Below are 23532 nucleotides of genomic sequence, written 5' to 3'. Positions count from 1 at the left end.
GTTTACAGAGAATGGTCCGAAAAAGAAAAAACATCCAGTGAGCGGCAGTTCTGTGGGCGGAAATGCCTTGTTGATGCCAGAGGTCAGAGGAGAATGGCCAGACTGGTTCGAGCTGATAGAAGGGCAACAGGGACTCAAATAACCACCCGTTACAACCAAGGTGGGCAGAAGAGCATCTCTGAACGCACAGTACGTCGAACTTTGAGGCAGATGGGCTACAGCAGCAGAAGACCACACCGGGTGACACTCCTTTAAGCTAGGAACAGGAAACTAAGGCTACAATTTGCACAAGCTCATCGAAATTGGACAATAGAAGATTGGAAAAACGTTGCCTGGTCTGATGAGTCTCGATTTCTGCTGCAACATTCGGATGGTTGGGTCAGAATTTGGCGTCTACAACATGAAAGCATGGATCCATCCTGCCTTGTATCAACGGTTCAGGCTGGTGGTGGTGGTGTCATGGTGTGGGTAATATTTTATTGGCACTCTTTGGGCCCCTTGGTACCAATTGAGCATCGTTGCAACGCCACAGCCTACCTGAGTATTGTTGCTGACCATGTCCATCCCTTTATAACCACAATGTACCCAACTTCTGATGGCTACTTTCAGCAGGATAATTCACTGTACTCAAATGGCCTCCACAGTCACCAGATCTCAATCCAATAGAGCATCATTGGGATTTGGTGGAACGGGAGATTCGCATCATGGCTATGCAGCCGACAAATCTGCGGCAACTGTGTGATGCCATCATGTCAATATGGACCAAACTCCCTGAGGAATGCTTCTAGCACCTTGTTGAATCTATGCCACGAAGAATTGAGGCAGTTCTGAAGGCAAAAGGGGGTCCAACCCGTTACTAGCATACCTAATGCTAGTAACGTACTACCTAATACCTAATAAAGTGGCCGGTGAGTGTATGTGCTCTCTTTCATCCTCTGAAAATCATCATCATCTCTTTACTAGAAAAAACTGCCTACAGAGCTAGCCTAGCATTACAATACCTTCTCCAACATAGAAAGTTTTCCTGGAACAATGCTTCTGTGCTCCTTTTATGCTCTATCTTCTCCAACCTCTAGTTAGTTGTGGCAGAAGGCAGTTCACATTAAGCCTGGTTCTGCTGTAGGTTTCTTCCTGTTAATGGTGGGGGTTTCCTCTGCACTCTCACTACATGCATGCTCAGTATAAAGGATTACTAGGAAGTCAATGACACATTGCAAACAACTTCCCTTTGTTGCTACATGCTTATTCAGGAGAGGTGAATTCTGCAAAGTCAATGACTGGGTGCGACCTGCTGGGTTCTCTTAGATGTAAAATTTGTAAAACATTCTGTCTGTGTGATTTAATTGAATGGACTGTAAAGTGCATTAGGAATGTGTATTGTGAATATGATGTCACAAAATTGCCACAACCAGAACCCCTCTTCAAACCCAGAAGATCCAACCACGTGTACATTGCTGCCATCTTTTTTAAAGCCCCCAACAACAGGAAATAACATTCTATAATTCTTAATCATGGATGTTTCTCAATTTAAAAATGAATATTACAGCTAATGCAGAGGTTCATCTTTCAGCTTCTAGTAGCAGGATGAGTCAGGCTGCTGCAAACACTGTGTTCAAAGTTTCTGTTCAGCTCCACCCGTAACTAACCCTGTTAATAGTCAGAGAATAAAAGCAGGAACTGTGAGCTCTGAGAGCTCTGCAGTTAAATTAACTAGAAGGCTTCAGCCCATTTTAATCTGGACACCGGAGGGTTGAATTTTTACATAATTCCTCCTCTGGCTCAACAGAGAAAATCCTCATTCTGCGGACTGACAGATCCAGGTGTTCAAACTGTCAAGTGAAACATTCATCATGATGCACAAGGAGCAGATTTATAATGTGAAACAGCTAAAAAATTAAAACAATTGCGATTCTAACCACATTGCATTAAAACCGCAGAAATGTCAACATATATGACAACCTTAGAGCCCATACAAGATAAGCGGTTCCTTTTATGGGGTATTGATAAGGTGACCCACTCTTACATGAATAAGTGTCTTGTTTTATTTAACAAGTATGGATTTTCTAATTTTTCACAGCGGGTGGGATGAAGTGTTTCACAGCAGAACAAAGACAGCTTTTTTTAGTGCTTCAAAAGAAAACAGAGGGGCAGCCTTGGAAAATCCAATCCGATAACAGACAGACAACTCCTTCATAAAAAACTTCAAAACAAAATCGATGAAAAGCTTATTTTTAAAGTGAAATACAATGGATAAACTTTGCTGCTACTCTTGAGCTAAAATTTGATTACTAGGAAACATCAACAGAGTTATGAGGCTACAGTATAAACCTAGAGGAAATCTATTCAAATCTCTGACTTTTATTGTTATAAATGAACAGGAAATAAACCAAAATAGTGCCACATATTAGGATTTTCAGAGAAAAAAGAAACATTAATATTTACTATTGTTCCACATCTAGATAAAAATGCAACTATTAACAAAACAGCATATTTTTTGTATGCTACAAATAGAAAGCATGGCACAATCTCAAAGATACCAAGTCATAAATGACAAAGAAAACATCAGAGAAGAAGTTGATCCCCAAACCTCAGTTGGGGATATGATAATGAGGTGAGAAGGCTAAAGCAGCACTGAGGATGGCTTTGTTTTGAAGGTGATAAAAAAAATGACAAACTTACAGACATATTAGGGAATATAATTCAGGCAGAGAAGTAACACATGATGACTGGTTTATGAACGGATCTGTCAATAAATGAGAGAAACAGGCTTACAGAAGGAAGGTGACCAACAGACTGCTGAACTCCTTTGTTCCTAAAGCAAGCTGTACAGCTCCTCACTTTGGGGGAGGAGAAGGTGGTAGGAAGAGGGACAAGGGTCAGCATCCCCCTCCTTGGACATCTTCTGCAAAACTTTACCTATTGTCACTCATGTGCAATATTTTTCTCTCTCACTGCACAATAACACATGCCAACTACTGTGTAGCCTGTGTCATTTTTTACTTATTTATAAGGTCAGTACATCTCTGCAGTACAACTGCAATAAGCCAAGTCCACTACTGTAGTCTTCCCTTGGCTCTCTACTGTGCAGATATTTTTATATCTGAAGGAAGCACATTCCAGGACATTGCAGTTTTTTATGCTTTTTTTTTGTTCTATGTACATTCTTTTTATGTTGTGTGTTGTATTTTTATCTCTTATAGCTTCTTGCTTTAACTCTGCCTTTTGTACTCTATATAACTTACTGGAACCAGAATGAGTAATCCCAAGGGATAAATAAAGTTGAGTCTTAAGTCTCTGACTGATTGGAGGAACTAAGATGACGAAATGTCAAAAAACAGAGAAAACAATATAGGTACAAAGTAATAACAGAAAGACACATAATAGCTTCAACGCAAAGGGACATTATTTAAATATTAAAAACCTAAAACGCAAGAATAGGAAAAAAGAACGTCAGATCCAACCAAATTCTAGTGGATCATGATGGAATGATATGGAAATCTATTAGTGGTGCATAAAGTTTTGTCGGTGCTTTGCCGGAGACAAGGAAGAGGCACAAAAAACATGTGGTAAAAGGCACTCTGGTTTTATTTGGATAAGATAGAATACCCCTTATGATGCCCTGCCCTGTGGTAAGATACAGTGCTGGTACCATCATGGTAGTAAATTTATTTTATTTTGAAAGCCACGTATTGTTTGCCCTAGATTTATGTATTTTTTTATGTTGTTCTTTCTTTGTCACAAAAAGTCACAATAAAAAAAAAAGAGTTAATTTTTCTGATTTTGAAAAAAAAAAAAAAGAAGGTTCTCATGGAAGACAATGTTTGTAGAAAAAAACAGACTGTAATTGTTGGTGGGTGGGTGATTGGTGCCTGGCTCCACAGAGTCTCTGTTCGCCCCTGCAGAGGTTGGAGAAGTTGCACCCGCCCTGTGGTGATGGTGGTGATGATGATGAGGAGCCATAATCTGAATAATCCCACAGTGGGCGTGTGCGCGCGCTCCTGAGCGTATCCACAGATGCTGAGAGACATCACACCGTGTCAGAGACCATGACGGGATCCGCGTGCGGAGGAGGATGATGTTCCTGCAGGGACTCACCTGTGGATGGACGCCGTCAGGATGCCTTACCTGAACAGAACTCTGCTCCTCCTCTTAGCACTGCTCCTGTTCCTGCTGCTGGGTCAGATCCGAACCGCGGAGGCGCGCAAACACGGACAGCGGGTGCGCAGATGGACCGGACCCGAGGAGACCCACAAGCATGGCGTGTAAGTCCCAAGAAATAATGTTGATGAGTGGGAGAGATGGGAAAAAATATCCATGAGGATTAGAGGTTGAACATGAGACATAAACACATTCTTTTGTTTTTCTTTTTGTAATTAGATGTGAAAATAATGCATACATTTATGCATTCGGTTTTATTGAATTTTCATCATAATTATTGGTTTGTCAGTTATTTTTATGGTCGAAGCTGTATGTAATATTTACTGTATGACTAAAAACCCCTACCGGTTTGTTTTGTGTGCTTTTGGAAGTAATCAACATTTAAATTTGGGTCCTTAACTCAAACAAGCTTTTCTGTGAACATCTGATTTTTATCAGAATATCAGGAGTTTTTGCATCAGACCCAGACTGTCCAGCTCTGGGGGAAATTATATGATTATGTTAATGTTTTTTTCTTTTCTTAGTTGTATCTCAGTGAATGTGTTTAATTTCAGATCAGACTCGTTCTGACAAAATTATCCAGAACCTCTCAATGATTCTTTCAGAAGCTTTTAGAAAAGCCTTTAGAAAATCCACCTGTTCTACAGGATTAAAACACCAACCATGCATCTGAGTGGAAGAAACACCCTGCAGCCCTGCAGGTGACTCAGAGTCGACCATCCTTTCCTCAGCCTAAAAAAAAAAACATTTTTTGAATGTTTTTAAACCAGGATCTTTATGAATGCACGCCTTTCATCATAGAGTTTCAGAACAGCTCTATAGAGCAAGGCTTTCTGTTTAGCAACAACTGTGCACATCTGGACTCAGCATTTAACACAGCTGGTTCTGGTCCCAACTAGTACAGTATATACAAACAACAGTAATAAAAAAATACAAATGTCAACAGTGATCTAAAGACTGTTTTGTTTATTGTGGATTATAAAGTCAAACATCTGTGGGGAAAATAATCAGTTATAAATCGCCTTAGTACACCTGTTATGGAACAGTATGAAGAAACTCTCTGGATCTTTTAGGATTGTGCATGTGGATAAATACATATTCCAACAGTGATGCGCTTTTTGCAAGACATTTTTTCCCCCCACCACTGGGTTTAAAAGGTCTATAGAGCTTAAACAGCATTGTGCAACAAAAATCTCAAACATGCTTGTTTTAGCCTTTTAAAATGCTCTGTGAAGAACATTGTTGCTTTTAAATATTTTTATATTTGCAGTTTTTTTGCAACAAATTCTATTTTTCATTGCATGGTAGTTTTGAACAGTCTCCAGTATGGGCCCTCTAATAAAGAATACAGATGATTGAATGCTGCAGTACATGACCCAGGCCTTTTCTTAATCAGGGGCACATCTTCAGGCGAGATAACCTCGTTTTATTATATGTTGATCTGATACCGTATTTCAAAGTGAATCCAGACTGAACTGATTTTTAATTCTTATCAGATTCCTATATTAATGTCAAATGTTCATCAGATACACCCTTTCCCCTTTTTTTAAACTTAAAATTCAAACTTTTTTATTAAACAAAGATGAATAAATGCAAAAGGAAGTAGCGATGCACTGATTTGATACTCAGAGTGGTGCATCTCTACAGTTAGATGACAATTTTCTGTTATTAAGATAAAAAAAAAGCAGTTTTCTTCAACCCAACCATTTTTTTCTATTTTTAAATAGCTTGACTGAAATTGATTACCCACCGCTTTTAGACAGCTGAGTTCAATTTTACCCCTCACACACAGGACTGATTACTGTCTGATCTTTAAAATCAAGAATTCACTTACTGTAGAACATGGATGACAACATGAGGCAAACTAAAAGGTGTCACAAAGCATTACATCATGTCCTGATCCAAAAACATTCCTGAACAGTTGAGGAGCAAAGACTCAGACATCCATCTGGAAGGAAGACTTTGGGTTTTCAGTAAACCACACTAAGAACCTTTACTTTGAAAACATGGAGCATTGGAGAAACTTCCCAGAAGTAAATGGGCAAAAAAAAAACTCTTATGTAACTTTAAGGTCTATCTCTTTTCTTAAAGGTACATTGGAGGAATTATTTTTCAAATTAAAATAAGTGGCCCTCCTAATTGTCAATCATTCTGATGATATGTTTACGTAAGGCTGTCCAATGTGCTCGTCCCCATTTTCACTTACAGGTGGTGGAAAAATTACAAATCTTCTTTAGGAAAGTAAGCTTGTATGAGTGATACAAACAGCAACTCTTAAATAGAGTGTGCACAAGGAGAAATCTGTGCAAGAAGCATTAAATCTGTGAGAAGAAACAAAGATTTGAGAGATAAAAGAAAATATTTGAGAGAGAGCGCATGTTTTGAGTGTGAGCATTATAAGTTTTTAGTGCAAGAAGATGAAATTCTTTTCTCAAATTGAAATTATGCGCTCTTGCATTATGGCAGGATAATTCTCCCATAGAAATGAGCTTATGCACGCTCTTGCATACGTTAATTAGGTGTTACCTTTTAGGTGCTGGTACAGGGTTGTGCATGGGTTTTTTTTATTGTAGAGGGTGGGGTTTTATGAAAATTTGTGAAAAATCCTCCACTATACCTTTAAGTTAATCATGATGATCCCACAAATTCTTGGAGACAATCAGCTGTTTGTGTCATGCAACATTGGCATAAAAAATTGTACAATGATGCCAGCAGTTAAATTTGATATTGGGATTAAGAAGGTGTGGTTCATCTTTACTATTAGAATCTGAAAACCTTATGTTTTCCTGGGAGAACTATGAATTATTAGCTCTACCAGAAAACCCTGAAAGAGAATCCCAGGCAATCAGTCTGTATGATTTGTTTAGATTTCTTTAAGTCTCATATGTTTTTATTGATACTGGTTTTTGTAACCTGTGAAAGATGCAAAATCAACATGAAAGGAAGAGTCATGAAAGTTAATGACGAGTCAGATATCCTCAGTTTTAGCAGATTTTAGCAAACAACTCAAACTAAATTGTTTGTATGCTGTGCTAGCACATATTTTCAGTCTAAAATGTGATCAGACTGCTGCTGACTTTGTTATTGTTTTTAACCAGAACAACCTCCTTGTTTCTATCTAATATTTAGTTGTTTGAGTCTGCAGGCTGTTTCGATCCACCCAATCATCACTGATTCATCCATCACCAACATTTTTCCAGGTTTAGGTGTTCTAAAAATATCCGGACACACTCACAGTTTATAGGATGTATCATTGTCAATACAAGGAACATCTGACTAGTTTGCTTGCCTCTAGCCCTCAGAGGATGTTCTCAGTTTTGTAACAAGCTCACTTTGATGTGGCATCTTTCTACTAAGAGTAGGTGAGCTTTTACCAGTGATAACAGAGCCGCACTTTAGAGAGTGGAAACTTATTTATGAAGCATAAGCACACTTGCTTTGTGCAGACTAAAACTGAGTTCTGGAAATGATTTTCTTCTACAGCATGGAGAATATTTCTCCTTCAAATATTTTTTCTCTATCTGTCCACTTAAGTAGTAGCACCTTGGAGGAATGATAGTAATGCACTTTACAAAAAATGCAATACTTATCCAGAAATATATGATCAAATCAATAAAATATAGTAAATTATAAAAAATAGCCAATATTTCATAGTTAGATTCTGTTATGTTACAATGTCGTTTAATTCAATTTAATAAACATAATCAGTATACATTTTCTTTAAAAAGAAAGACATTAAATTGCATAGTCACTAGATTTTCTGCAACCCATCTTCCTTAGCAGATTTCAAACATATCTGAGTCTCTGATGATCGTCACTGTTTCTATTCATAAATACAAATATTGATCAAATCCACACGCTGAGTTCAGAGATATATTTTCTAGTTCGAGTTGCAGTTTGTGATGTTTCAAAGGAATTTTCATGGAAAAATTGAGCTGCTGCTGCAGACTTATTGAGTTCTTAAAATCAGGAGAACATTTGGGCTCCTGTTGAAACAGCTTCTATAATAATTGTATAAGTAAGATGGATTATCAGCAGCTGAGTGTAAACAAACTGAAGCTGATGGAAGCAAACTTTCCCTGAAATAAATACTCTGCTTTTTATTCTCATCATGCCTTCTACTAGCAGGATTCTCAGGTTTAATCTGCAGAACTTGTACTCACAGGCAACAAATCTAATCAGTGTTATGCCTTTTCTTTGTATAACTAATGCTATGCAAACTATGTATTTCATAATATGAATATAAAATAATTTCAGTGGTAAGAAGTGTATTATGCTGACAGCAGTTCAGCATTTTACATTTTTTTAGCTTGCAGGGGGCAGAATGATGTGGTGCTGTTTGTCTGACATCAACAGCTCAATAAGTTCATAAAGATAGTGTGAGGGAGGAGTTTCTGATGTTCTGGCTCCAGTTTCATCCATGTTTCTGAAATTGATCTTGCAGAGGCTGAATATCATAGGTTTCCTGTTCCAGCAGAAAATGTGAGATCCAGGACATCATTTAGGGACAATCAAACAATTCTGTCATTTCCCTTCAATTTCCTCCATGGGATTTTCTTGTGTGCCAGTGTTTGGAGTTGTTATGGAAGAATACAAGTCTTATTAAACAAGAATCAGATCAGTGGTCTTCATTCAAGCAGAATTTATTAATTAGAGACACAACGATCCAGTGTTTTCTAATCCAATCCAATACTGACTTGAGCTGACAATATCGGCCGTATCTTGATACTTGAATGAGGGCTTTATCTTTAATATAAACCTTGTTAAAATAAGGTACCAAATTAACACAGATATAAATGTACTTTAAGGGCCAAGGTGGAGGTTCAACTGAAGAAACTCATTGCTTTTCATAGATCCACCTGCGAAACAGCCTTGAACCACACCTCGACGAAAGCCAATCGGCATTCAAAGTTCATCTTAAAAGGCCTCCGATACGCTCTTCTCTTTATTCAGATGACACCATTTCAACCCACCTTCAGTCCCTCCTCCACTATTGTAGCTAAAGCTTCATCGGAGTGTCATTCTTCCTCGACTCTTACTGCTTTCCCTGTCTCTTCTTACCCGGTCCGGCAGAAGACCGCCATGTTGAGCCTGGTTCTGCCAGAGGTTTCTTCCCAACGGGGAGTTTTTCCTCTCCACTGTCGCTTCATGCTTGCTCATCATGGACAGGTTCTCTCAACCTGTGTTATCCAACTTGACTTCCATCTTCTAGGTCCCTGAGTGAAGCTCAGTATCAGCTCACGCAGTCTACCGGATCTCCCCATAAAGCTCAGCATACCGTTTCGCTAACCAGCAGTCTACAGACTGACCAACTTCATCTATCTCCAACAGCCCTTTTCTTTTCTTCTGTTCATGCATATCTATCAAAATTAAGCGCTATATTTCCTGCCGAGGTCTGAGCGCCAAAGACAAAGTGATTGTATCAATACATTTCTCCCAATTGTCTCTTCTCTTTGAGTGAGTTTTTCAGATTGAAATATTATTTTTTAACAAATAAGCATCACAAAGAAGAACAGTTGTGAAGCACAATGGATCGGAGCTCAGAGATCTGATGTCAGATCACAGATATCTGATCCAAGTAATTAGTCATTATCAGAGCAAATATCCGATCCAGGTATTGGATCGGTGCATCTCTGTCATTAATCCCTTCAGGGCAAAACAGATGCAGTTTCTTTGAATGTTCTATCTTTTCTGGGCAAATAAAGGATAAAGCTAATTGTTTAATATTTTAAGAGATAAGTTGGGTTTTTACATGCAGCTTCACTTAAACCAGTTAAAGACAGTTTGCACCAAACACAGGGATGTGAAATACATGTTAACTTAATGGAGTTTGGTTCCCTGTCCTAAACATCTCCCACCATAAACTTGACAACCTCATTCATAGCCTTGTCTAGCAGGCTTGCAGCATCAGTGATACTTTTGGTGCAATACAGAAAACAACAAGCTCACATACAGGTTTTAAAAGAAAAGGACTTTTTTTAAAGCACAGAGTCGGTTAATGTTATTTTACAGAAATAATTTTGGCGTGTAAAAAACTCTTTTACAATAATCATCACTGCTGTAAACTGTATGCAGATTGCTGCTCAAGAATCTGTCTCCAAAGTACTGATGAAGTCAAACAATGCATTTCCCCTCGCTTCTTTACTGCCATGGATTTTTTTTTATTTTTATTTATAGATTTTTACTTGTATCAACTGATTCTTGATCATCATTTTTTCCTCCAGGCAGAGGAAAATCCTAAATCGAGCCAAATTTAATATTATTATCTAAGAACATATTTAGAAAGATTCAATATCTTAAAGAGACTCAATACCTGTAAAAAAGGGATAAACAAAGAAAGAAACTGTTAAAAGTATCTGATGATGTATGCAAAATTGGATGCTGATTTACCTGTAAAGTTCAAACTAAATACCTGTAATAAAATAAAATAAAAGAATAAAACATTTCCATGAATATTTTCCTTAATAATAGAAATATGTTGCTGAGTTCATTGAAATTCCTTCGTATTAAAAGATTATTTTTGAAGGAGCTCTTCAGAGTTAATGTCTTCACAAGTGTTTTTAGGAGCTTGAGGTTTTTGACTTGCTGCTTCGATTTGGTTGTTTTTGTTTTTCAAACCAGCAACTTTCATGGTTTCAAGCTGATAAATTATCTGATGACTGCATATAAAGTTTGCAACAGTAACCTTATTTGTGATGAAATGCTGTGCAAATCTGCTGTAATTTTACTCTGGAGTAATTCACCCTGTTGGAGATCAGGCTTCCTGGAATTTTCACCATGCCCCAAGCTGCTGAATGTGAGCTGGAGATCCATCCTAGGAGAAAACAATTTCTGTTCTTTGCTAGGATCAGAGAAGCTGAAAAAGCAGCCAATAATTTTCCCCTGACCTTCTCTGCTGTTGTTTTTATTTCTGTTCCTTATTTCTATTCTTTTCTTCTTGCAGCGCTTTGCCAAAGAAACCTCCAGATGTGACCAAGTCCAGGAAAACCAAGACGGAGCAGCTTCTCAAAGTAGATGATCATGACTTCACAATGAGACCGGCATTTGGAGGTAAGGGGGGGGGGGCTGTATTACCTTGAGAGGAATCTAGTGGTGAGCTGCAAGTTCTCCATTTTCAGATTTTTTAATCACATGCCTAATAGTGTGAAGGGCACAGCAGAACCTGCAGTTCCTGGGAAATGTTAGATTTAGCAGACCTAAAAAAAAGAATGAAACATCTTTTATTGTCATAAAGTGGGGAAACTCACCGGTGTCATATAAAAGCATAGAGACGCATACAAGACAAAAAAATAAATACGAAAAAAACAAAAAACAAAAACAAAAGCTACATCTTAAAGAAAAAACAGTTTGAAGTAGTTAAAAAAGATGGCATATTCAGATAAAATGAAAGATGTTCAAGATAAAAAGAAAGCAAAAGCTCATTTCTGAAACAGCATGGATGTAAGGCACACTTCGGAAGAAAGTAAAAAAGAAATTATTTATAGGATATAAAACTACAATTAATAATCTAGATATAAACACTTATCTTTGATAGATTTTATTCATATCAAAGAGTCATTTTGAAAGACAAAAGTATACATGGTTTTCAAAATGTGCTAAAGACAAAGATCATAAAGGTTTGGTGTGCATTAATGTTTCTCTCCCTGGGTCAATACTTTATAGAGATAAATGTCACGTAAATTACAGGTGCAAATGTGTGTGGAGAATCTCTTCAGGCCTTACACTTCTAGTGTCATGTTTTCTATGTTGTGAGTAGGACCAAAACCCAGCTGAAACTGTGAAGCATGAAAAAGCAACATGGCATAAGCTTTGCTCTTCTCAAAAACCTGCCTGTGTACAGTAGCTTGCACAGGTCGGATCCATCCCTAAAATAGTGTCGCTTTAAGGTAGTATGAGTTCCCCTTAAGACATGAGACTAACTACGCTAAAGCTGCGATTCACCAGCAAAACAGATATGACTTTTACCTGATCTGCCATATTTTTGTTTCTCTGATTAAGGATCAAACCTGGAAGGATGAACATGGTCTGGTCTTTACAAGTAACTCCATGACTTCTCAATCTGCTGGTCCAAAGTGGTTTGTTATCAGAATTCAAAACAGAGGGAAACGGTTTAATTTTGCAACAGTGAGGTTGTTCAAGTAGTTTTCAGGGGGGGTGAGTTACAGGTCTAGTGTTACTAGTGGCTAAAAGTTACTTTGTGTTGTTTAAAGGTTAGAAAATTAAAACAGAGACAGACTGAAAATTATAGTGTTAAATGCCGCTGAATGCTGAAGAGCTAACAGCTGGGGATGAGAGCAAAACAGTGGAAGGATGAATAATTAGCACAAAGGAAATTACAAACCACCCTTTGTTTTGACCCAGTTTGATCTTTTACTCGGATATTATCGAATACTCATCCGGAATTCTCTGCAGTTCCTGATGGTTCTGACCTGATCGGACCCGTTCTCTGACTCACAGATTAGCGTCTGCTGCTCCGACCTTTTCCCTGACGCTAATCCTCCATCTGTTTGCACTGCTGCAGCTGATCTCAGAGTTTTTATGTTCAGCTCTGATGATTCGTATCACATCCAAGCTGGTCTGCAGTAAAACAGAGACAGTCCTGTCACTCACATTGAAACAAAGTAGATATTTTAATTGCAGCTCGCGAAAGACCTAGAGCACTTAAACTCTTAAATCAGTCAAAGATCAGGCAAAAAGCCCAGTAGGGCAGACATTATCCTTTAGAGAAGAACAGTTGGGTGATTTTATCCAAAAAATGCAGTTCATACCATATAATTACCTAAACTATATTGAAAGATACCTTCATCTTTATTCAGTCGTTTTCTATTAAACTTAACTTTCCCTGTTTTAGGTGAGGTTGCATTGATAATGTCATGTTTCTGCCCTTTGTGGAGTTTTTGAGTTTTCATTTACATTTAAATTTAAGTCATTCTGTTTTTCTTTGTAATCTTTTTTGTTTTTCATTTTGTGTCATTGTTGCCCTTTTCTAGTCATTTATAAGCAGTGTTTTGCCCCCTTCTGCCAGTTTCCTTTCCCCTTGGCTCCCTTATAGTTACTTCTTTTCACACCTGCTCCATATCAGCTCATTAGCCCTTTCTTTGTTCTGTTCCCCATATATAGACCACCTCTGCACTCCCTCTTTGCTTGTTTCTTGTTGCTTTTTTTGCTTTATTGCTTCCTCCCAATGAGTTATTCCTCCCTGGCATCCCTTGGTTTTTTGTATTTCTTATTTTGTTCCTGAATTTTTGCTTTTGTTCCTCTGGAACCTCAATTAAATCAGCCAAGCCTATCTCTGCCTCCTCATCTCTTCATTTGGGTCCTCAAAAACCTCCACCAAACCTTGACAGATAAATTCCAAATTATATAAATTTTTCGAATTGTCAGAGTCTGACGCTAGCTCAGGGTTTTCTACCTTTAAATTTGTTGAAAAAGCCTGGATAATGATTCAGTGGCTTTCTTAAGTTTCAATTTATGGGGTTTCTTTTTATATGAGTAAACTTTAAAAACACCTGTAGATATATTTTAAAGGAACTCCCCAAACACTAATTTTTATTATGTGAGTATAAACACCATAATAATGCTCAACCATGGATGTGAAGTGGCTGATTCTAATGAGGTTACATTCCAAGGAAGAAGGAGAAAGCCTTGAAACACCAAGCCAGAAGTGAAGTATGCATTATGTTTTGCTGCTGGAGGGTCTAGTGCACTTCACAACACATATGAAAGCACAGAGAAAAAATGCTTCCTTTTTAGAAAACATTCCAAATATGAAATGATAAGAAAAGAAGAAAACTTGCACAGTTTACATTAATTCCTTGTCTGTCATATCTTTCATCACTGTAGTAGTGGCAGTAAGGTACAGTTACAGAGCATGGGAGTCGCGTGATGCGAAAAAGCGATTCTATTACAGTTTTGTAATATACAATAATTTCAATGTGAAAAAACCCATTGAAGGGTTAAAAACCTTTCTACAAAACTTTTTTCAAAATTGCAGGCTTTCACCATTTTATTTTCGTAGTCGCAATTTGATGATTGGTGAAAACGCAGCTGCTGTATTTCAAGTATTTCAAACTTTTTTTAATAAATTAAAAACTGTGGGGTGTGAAAAATGAATCGAACCCTTTACTTTCAGTGCATCAAACTCTGTCCAGAATTTCAGAGAGGTTCTCTGAATGATCCAATGTTGACCTAAATGACTGATGATAATAGAATCCACCTGTGTGTTATCAAGTCCCCGTATAAACACACCTGTTATGTCATAGTCTCAGAGAGCATCGTGTAGAACAAGGAACACACCAGACAGGTCTTAAATGCTGTTCTGGAGAAGTTTAAAGCAGGATTTTAATAAACATGCCAAGGAGAACTGTGCAAGCAATACCATTACAATTGAAGGAGTATCAGACCACTGTGAATCTATGAAGACCTAGTGTCTCTCTAAATTCACATACAAGGAGAAGACTGATCAGAGATGCAGCCTAGAGGCCCATGGTCGCTCTGGAGGATTTGCAGAGATCTACAGCTGAGGGGGGAGACTCTGTTCATAGGACAACAATCAGCACAAGCAACACATCTCATCACCCTGAACACACCACCCCCACTGTTAAACATGGTGGTGGCAGCGTCATGGTTTGGGCCTGCTTTTCTTCAGGAGGAATAGGGAAGATGGTTAAAATTGATGGGAAGATGAAGTGAGTCAAATGCAAGACCATTCTGGATGAAAACCTGTTGGATTCTGCAAAAGACCTGAGACAGGGACTGAGATTTATCTGCAAACAAGAAAATTGTGAAGCAAAATCTACAATGAAATGGTTCACAAATAAACATATTCAGATGCTGGAATGGTCAAGTCAAAGTCCAGACCTGAATCCATTTGAGAATCTGTGGAAAGAACTGAAAACTGCTAAAAAAAACACTCTCCATCCAAACTCACTAAGGTTTGCAAAGAACAACGAACAAAGATTCCAGTCTCCCAATGTGCAAAACTGATGGAGAAATACCCAGGGGATTTTTTCTCAGTTTTTTATTTGTAAAAAAAAGTTTTAAAAAATCGACTAGATTGTGTTCCACTTCATGACTGTGTCCCACTTGCTGCTGATTCTTCACAAAAATAATGTTAAATCTTTATGTTTTTTAGCCTTAAATGTGGCAAAAGGTAGAAAAGTTCAAAGGGGCTGAATACTTTCACAAATCACTGTAGGTATCCATCGGACACTGGTTTAATTTGTTGTTATTTAGTAAAACAAAAAAGCACAGTCAGTAGTTATCTCTATGTGAGATCAAGCTTGAAATAACATCTAGAACAGGAAATAGATAGAAAGTTCAGAATAAAATTCTGCTTGACTCTTTTCCAACAATAAGGCCCAGTGGCAGTTCATTGGCTTCGTTATTACATAAAATGTGGAATGTTTTAGTTTGGGCCCATCGGAATTCATTGAATGCGCTATTAACATTTTTATTATGCGCTGTATAGGAGAGAGAGAGAGTGCGATGAAGGGATGCCAGACGTGTTCTGGTTACAGTAGGCCTATAGGTGTGTGTGTATTAAAAGGAGATTTAGCAGAATGTTGTCTCATGTTGGTTGATGATCATATTAAACATTTAATATGTTTCACCTCTTGCCTTCAGCAGCAGTTTTCTTTGACTGTCTTGCTTTTGCTAGACATGTTTTTGTCATCATTTTTAGATCAAATGCTTTTTATTTTTACTACTGTGACAGTGCAACCAAAGCATTTAAAGCTCTGGTTGGCTTTTACTGGTCCTTTCATTCTGCTCAGCTCCCAGTCAGTAGAACTGCAATCTCCAAACTGGTAAAAATCTATCTTATTCATCTTCAAAAGCCATTTCTATGAATGAACAAGCGTGGAAATGTGTTGTTTTTGGAAGATTTACGAAAAAAAATATGAAAATGTTGTTGCATGTGGCATGTTGACCTTCAACAAACAAGTAAATTGTGTGAATGTGACTCAAGGACAGCAAGGTAACTGAGAGGCAATCACAAAGCACTGATCTCAGTCCCATGGAAAAATTGTGGGCAGGGCTTAAAATTTCTAAATAAGATGGCACCAAAAATCCACATCACTCTCCTAGATGGGTCAGAAGGAATGGGCAAATATATCAGAAGCTTGCAGAGATGGGAAGTAATGAAGTACAAATACTTCGTTACTGTACTCAAGTAGATTTTTCTGATATTTTTACTTTACTTTATTACTTATTTTTATTGCGACTTTTTACTTATACTCCTTAAATTTTTACAAAAATATCTGTACTTTCTACTCCTTACATTTTAAAAAATTGGGTCGTTACTTTAGTTTTGAATCATTTCAATGGAGTTACCGTTATTATTTTTCAAGTCATCAATACTAAATTCAATCTAATTGGATGGGAATCTACGTTGCATTTGACGCACCACTACAAGATGAATCGACAGATTCGGCGGTATTCATTCGCCGTAAATCATTGCAGCTTGGTGGCGTTAGCATAGTAGTATGGATGACGAGATGATTGAAAATGAACACAACGGAGATCTAGTCCTATTGGCAGACATCCATTTAAAATGTAGGCAACGGCATGAAAAAAGTGGTTTCTACTTTTACTTTTATACTTTAAGTAAATTTACAAGCCTGTACTTTGTTACTTTTACTTGAGTAAAGAAGTTTAATCAGTACTTCCACTTTTACCAGAGTATTTTTTTACACAAGTATCTGTACTTTTACTCAAGTACGGAAAGTGAGTACTTTTGCCATCTCTGGAAGCTTGTAGAAATACCCATCCTCCTTAGCTAAAGTCAGTATACAAAAACAGTGGTAAAAAAAATGTTATTTTTATATACTGTTTTTTATTCAACTCTTGATCTATCTTCTGTCTATCTGTATACTCTAGATAGATAGATAGACAAACAGCCCCAAAATAGAGAGTAAATTAAACCTTAAAACAAATCAATTACATTTACTCCCTCAGCTATCTCAGAGATGACCAGCACAAAGGCCAGATTTTTATTTGGGTCAGGACCTGTGCTGACCTGCAGGTGTCAAATATCCAGTATTGTATGTCAGGCGGCCCACAGGTCCTCTATTGCCAGAACCTGTGATATGTTGGCCTCTTTGATGTTTCCACGTCTCCCTCCTCCTCCTGGTCTTTCCTCCCTGCCTCCCATTGGCGTTGTTGTTGTTATCACCAAGAAAACAGACTCTGAGCTTTTTTTTCCAGCTGACAGTGTCACAAGCTTCGATCGTTATGCCTTTTAACTCCAGTTTCAGATGCTTTCAGAACGTCCCAGTGGTGTTGTTCAGAGTGCGATCTGAAGATGCTTCATACACTCTGGTTTAATCTGCGTTTCTTTAGATTTTAGAGGGCTGAGTTGAATCTAAACATAGTTCATGAGCGAGGCACTTCAGAAGACTCGCTCCAAGTTTTTCAGCTCAGAAGTCAGCATCTCTTGTCAGTTTGCTGAGCAATCAAAGGGGACTTGTTGGGTCTGCTCAGAGGGAAAAGTTTGGACTCTGAGATACGCCCTCATGTCAGACAAGAAATGAGGGGTCGTCCTTCTGAAGTCTATGAACCTTGGTGGGGAAGAAGACCTACTCACCGATGATACAAATACTTGAAAGCTAAGTAGTTCGCAGAGGAATCGGGCCCACAAAGACCTCAGAACTTCATAAGAATCTTTTTGAAGACCCAAACACTCCTAAATGAAAGTCCACAAAGGAACACTTCTTTAAGATTAGTCCCACGTTTCTGCTGCTTTGAGAAATCAAAATAAACTCTAGTTTTATACAAATTAGTTCCTCTTTAATATATCTTTTTTAACTGCAAAAGCTTCAGATTAAACTAAATATATTTTAAGCATTTCAAGTTTTTCTCCTCATATTTTAATCTGTTTTTTTATTCTCAGCATCTGAACAGATTGCTTTCTTTGAACATATTCTAGACACTTGACATAGGCATGTCAGTAACTAAGTTAACATGTGTAAATATATTTAAAGGGATTAAAGTGTTTTTAGATGAAAAGGAAAGAAGTCATCTAAATACACCATTTATTTGAGCTCAAACTCAAATAATCTGATTATAACCTGTGTTTGCTTACAGCAGGCTCAAGCAATCTGACATCCACAGAGTTGTCAGAAGCTGTGTTTTACTTATGGTTGTGGTGAAAAGCAAATTAAAATAAAAGAAGAAATGCCTACGTTTTTTGGCTGGTATTGTTCTGAATGCCCAGAATGGACTAGCGCCAGGTTCTGAAAGCAGAAGTTACTGCTTTACATAATTTAACTACAGCCTCAGCACCCCTCTTGCTGAATAATGAGAGAAAGGGAGGAAATTAACATCCCTGAAGGTTTTGTGTTGCCAAGCGCAGCTCCCTCCACCTCCACATAAATGTCCGCTCAGGTCTGTTTGCCTCAATGTACAGTAAAAGATAAGATCAAAACAAGTGCACAGATGGACACTGCTTAGATAATGTTTTTGCATTTATCAATTATCTCATTCAGACGCCAGTTTTATTTTGATTGATCTTAATCACAGTACTATTCTGATTGTTCCTTTACTTCAATAGTTTTTTTTATGTGGCTCTTACCAGATATAGCAGACTTTCAAAGTGGTTTCACACTAAATATTTGGAATGCTTTTTACCGTCACTGAGTCGTGGTTTGGAGTGGATTGAGCCACCTAAATCTATTCTGGATCCTGGGATCCTGGTAAAGGAAAAACATCTCATTTCAGCACAGTTTGTGTGAATCCTAGAGTGTTTTCAGTGTGAATGTGTGCCAGTGTACTCAAAGAAAGAATAGGATAGATGAAAGAGTGTATTTGAATAGAAGAAGAAGAGAAAAAAACAAAGTAAGCAGTTACATCAAAAGATAAAATAGTTGAAGAGTGTCATGCGGGGCCACGTCGAGTAGTAAAGGGATGCAGGTGCCTTTTGAAATGTGGTCAGGGAAAAAAACAGTGAGGATCATTCTTTGTGCTTTCTGTTCTCCAGGATGAGCAGGATACTGATGGATTCTGCCTCTGTTGCAACTGCATGACATTATTTGGCCAAGTTTAAAAATCTCTTTGTGAAAGCATCCCTGGATGTGACCATCAGTCTGAATGCCTGCACAGATTTTAAGACATATTGTTTTATTACTTTGTTTAGTAGTTATTAAACTTTGACCTCTAAATATTACAGAGAGACAAAGGTTCCTGAACTCAGAGGATAAACCAGTCAACACATATCATATGGCTTCACACAGTGTAGGAACGTGTCCCATTATGCAACTAGAGATAATCTTCATCATCGCTGCATGTAACTTAGGACTTTTGCGCATGTATGTAGGTGGACATAGACGGACATATTTAACAAGCTCTGCTTCAGTCTGAGTGACTGCTGGAGGGTACATGTGGGCTGTATTACTGCTCTTAATCCCAAGTAAAATAACACATTAAGCTTGCTGTTAATCCTGGTTGAAAGGAACTAGATGAAAGCCCCTCAGCTACGTCTCTCAGTGTCTGTCCTCGTCCCAACTCGTTTTCCGTTAAGTGACTGCAAAATTTCAGTGGTTTGTTTCTCAGTGGTGGGGATTACTGCATTTTAGAGACTGATTCATGTCCCCTATTTGTTTAATGGGTCTACCTACCATCATGCAACATTTATCCATCATTCATCATATGAATGCATGTCCATCACCTCTGAATTCATTCATTTTCACCCCGCATATTCTATTCACTGTTGTATGTGACATTCTATGCATTTACTTCAAGTGTATCAATAATTTGACTGTTTGACTTTTAATTTTAGGTTGGCGTTACAGGGCGTTAACATAGAGATAGTTCCTTCCACCAGACCACCCACATGTATACATGTTTTATTTGCAACAATTCAACCATGACCCCTTTTGTAGAAAGAGCAATATTTATGTTTTCCCTTATTTGTATTTTTTGTCTTAAAATGTATTCAATAAGAACAAAGCCGAAATGAACTTTAAATCCTTGTTGAATGAACCAACTTGGTAAATAAAACGTATTTCGATTCTGAAAAAGCACAGAAGATTTTCTTGAGTTTAAAACATCAACCAAACATAAGTAAAGCATGGCACATAATATGAAACTTTGAAATTTCAACAGAGTATGAAGTCTTGCATGAACTTACAGTTTTTCATCTGTGATGAGATGAGGACAGAAGAGAAGAAGAAATGCTTTAGTGTTTCAGTTGTAAATCTGGAGCTCAGTTGTTAATCCAGACCTCTTTCTTCCAGCGGCTCAGTTTTACTGACAGCAAAAGGAAGCTTTACTATATTTTTTATTTAATGATGGTCTTACATTATCATTGATGTTGTATCAAAACTCGAAACAGTACTTTGTTAACCTGACTTGAAATGACTGCTGTTGACATACTGATTTAGCAAAATTAACGGCGCAAGAACAGAAATGCAGCACACCTGACTTCTATGATAGATTTCCTCTATATGTGCTGGGCTTTCTACCCAATGAAAATAATCACTTCAATTGCTTTATTTTAAAAAGATCAATAATATAAACATTAATTTTCTCCCGCTTAGTCCTTGTCAGGGTCTCGGTGTCTATCGCCGGCAGTCTATAGACGAGAGGCGAGGCACACCATGGATAAGTTGCCAGTCTGTCGCAGAATAATGCAGAGATACTCAACCATGCACACACACTCACACCTATTGAGTATTTAGAGAAGCCCTTTAACCTAACAGTCATGTTTTTGGACTGTGGGAGGAAGCCGGAGTACCAGTGGAGAGAACCCAACCATGCAATGAGAGAACATGCAAACTATGAAGAAAGACCCCGGCCCGGGAATGGAACCCAGAACCTTCTTGCTGCAAAGCAAGAGTGATACCCACTGTGCAGCCTAGCAGCCCAAACTGAAATGTGCCAAATATTAAATCTGGGTTTAGTTTGGATAAAAAAGAAAAACAAACCAAAGGTTCTTTTGAAGTGTACAAGGTGTTTACAACTGTAACATGCATAGGAGTAAAGTTATACTACCAGAGCAGTATATTCTTTGTAAATAAAATGATGAAATCAAAGGTTTTTATATATATAAAGCTGCAAGTAGCCCTTTGAAAGAGTTGATGGTGTCAAAGTGGCTCAATATAACAATGACCTTTAGACCCCTGCTCTGAAAGGTATGTATTTATTACTGTTTTCAAGGCTGCACTTTAAAAAATGAAATTGTCTAGAGCTGTTTTAAACAAAATTTCCTTTTGTATACACTTGTGTGTACAAAATGACATAATCTGTCTAAGATGTGCCAGACCACTTAGATATTTCAAAACTAAAAGCCAAATCTTTAAAACAATTCCTTTAAAAATGGGCAGTAAATGGCAGGAATACAAATTAGGGTCATGTTTTCATATCGTCTTGTGGTAGTTAGCAAACGGACAGCTAGATTTTGAACCAGCTGAAGATGAAAAGGCAGGTTATTGTCAATCACACTAAAGAGGGAATTGAAGTACCGGTAGTCCAGTTTACAAGTAAAAAAACTCCATAAATAAACATCTTTAGGGCATTATCCATCCATCCATCCATCCATCCATCCATCCATCCATCCATCCATCCATCCATCCATCCATCCATGATGACCAAACATGTCTAATCAAAGTGTATTATTATGCTTTATCAGCTGTGTCCTTTTTGCTTCTCCTCCTTATTTTTGTGTCTGAATCTGATGATCAGAGCATTAAAGCCTTTACTTGTTTGCTTTTTATCTGTTTTCATGATTGTATCTGACAGTTGATTTATTCTCATTCAGCTAGAAACTCTCATGTCTTAAATTTGTTAAAACCTAAATGATATATTGTACAGTAACACTGGTTACAATGAATATTTTATAATATCGAGTTCTCGCTGTGTGACATATACTGACATATCCTTTTGTCTCTTTTTTGTTGTACTGGTGTTGAAAGGCGGATTTGTGATGGAGGAACATTCTGTCTGGTTTTACTCTTGTTTTCATTCCTTTTGGAAATTAAACCAGTTGCAGCACAACATTGTTAGAAATTGTTTGTAAGCCGTTTTTAATTCATTTTATTTAAGGTCATTCAAACATGAAATGTATGCAGGTTTCATGAAAAGAAATGCAAAAAATCCTCCCCAGCCACCAAAAACAACTGCACTGTTAGTGGAGTGAGCAGCCAGACCAGCAAGCGAACTCTGTTTGTAATTCTAACGGTTTTCAGTGAATATGGTGTTTTTTATGCCCATTCTGTACACATCATCTGCTGATGCTCACAGATTGTTGTGTTTAATAAAAATTCTTTAATTGAAGTTGTTGCTTTTCATATCCAGCTTCAAGGTGGTACAGGGTACCCATTCCCCTGCTGTACCTCCCATTATAAAAGTAGTGGTCTTTATACAGATGCAAACCATATGGTCAGATTAGGTTTCTGATTGCCTCAGCTGATGATACAGCATCACCATATATCTCCTGCAAGAGTGACCAGCTGCTGCACGCCACCATCCTAATCTGGGGAGCTGGAGGTCAGCCATGGTTGTGGCTGAGCTACAGTTGTTCCACATCAGTAATCACATGTGCCGATAGGAAGCAGTGTTTTTTTTTGTGTGTGTGTGAGAAGAGGGAGAGTCTGACTGTTGACAAGTTGACTGAAAGGGAAAAACTAGCTGCTGCGTGTCAGCTAAAAAAAAAATCATCCAAACAGGAGGACAGTGTTACGATTGATGGCTGTAGTCACGCTATTACGCAATGCTGCTGTTTTCACAAACCACAGCGTTTACTGAGAGGAAAATGTACCAGCAGTAAAACCAGGCTTGGATCAAAGGCTGCTGTCGTTTACTCTTGAAATATCCTTGGTGATGGAAACTCACAACAGCAATCTGTTGTTCTTTCAATGATGTTTTCAGCTTGTACCAACTCTGACATAACAATAGAACTTAGTTCAAATGTAATAATACTTTCTCGTTATTTATTTGTCTCTTTGGTTGTATCTGATTTTTTTTATTTTCATACATAGTATAAGCTTATTTAGCTCTGTAAATGAACATGCTGCTGCAGTGTTTTGATAGATTAGCGTTTTTTTGAGTGCTAAGGCAAAACATTAAAAACACATCCTTTCTCTTCAAACTCCTCCATCTAATTAGCAGAACACTTGTATGTTTTAACTGAATGGGACACATCGCTAAAAACAAACACCCTTATTTATATAAACTGAGTTGGCCATTAAATCCCACACAGCGTTCACATAACCTAACTGCTACTTAAAAGGTGAAATGGCCTAGTCAAAGTAGTGATTTAAATCTGATTAAGATGCAGGGTTTTGGCTTCAAACGGACCACTTAGCTTCTCATGTGGTCCAACTGAAAGCTTTCTGGAGACTTGGGGTGATATTCCTCCAGGATTATGTGAAAGCACTG

At 37.8% G+C, this 23532-nt stretch overlaps 1 protein-coding gene across 1 annotated transcript in view; it reads left to right on the top strand.

Annotated features, from left to right (window-relative positions):
- The first annotated feature begins 4035 nt into the window (after positions 1–4035).
- The window catches only part of LOC107097527 (gamma-aminobutyric acid receptor subunit rho-2-like), a 51366-nt gene continuing 31869 nt past the window's right edge, over positions 4036–23532 (top strand). The window contains exons 1-2 of the mRNA XM_015394693.1: positions 4036–4262; positions 11102–11208. Of these exons, the coding sequence (XP_015250179.1) occupies positions 4102–4262; positions 11102–11208 (268 nt within the window). The 5' untranslated portion in view covers positions 4036–4101. The remainder of the gene's footprint in view (positions 4263–11101; positions 11209–23532) is intronic.

Source organism: Cyprinodon variegatus, unplaced genomic scaffold (genome assembly GCF_000732505.1).
Source record: "Cyprinodon variegatus isolate N-32 unplaced genomic scaffold, C_variegatus-1.0 Scaffold704, whole genome shotgun sequence".
Lineage (NCBI taxonomy): Eukaryota > Metazoa > Chordata > Actinopteri > Cyprinodontiformes > Cyprinodontidae > Cyprinodon > Cyprinodon variegatus.
Note: the sequence above shows the minus strand (reverse complement) of the source record. Positions and strands in the feature narration are given on the sequence as shown.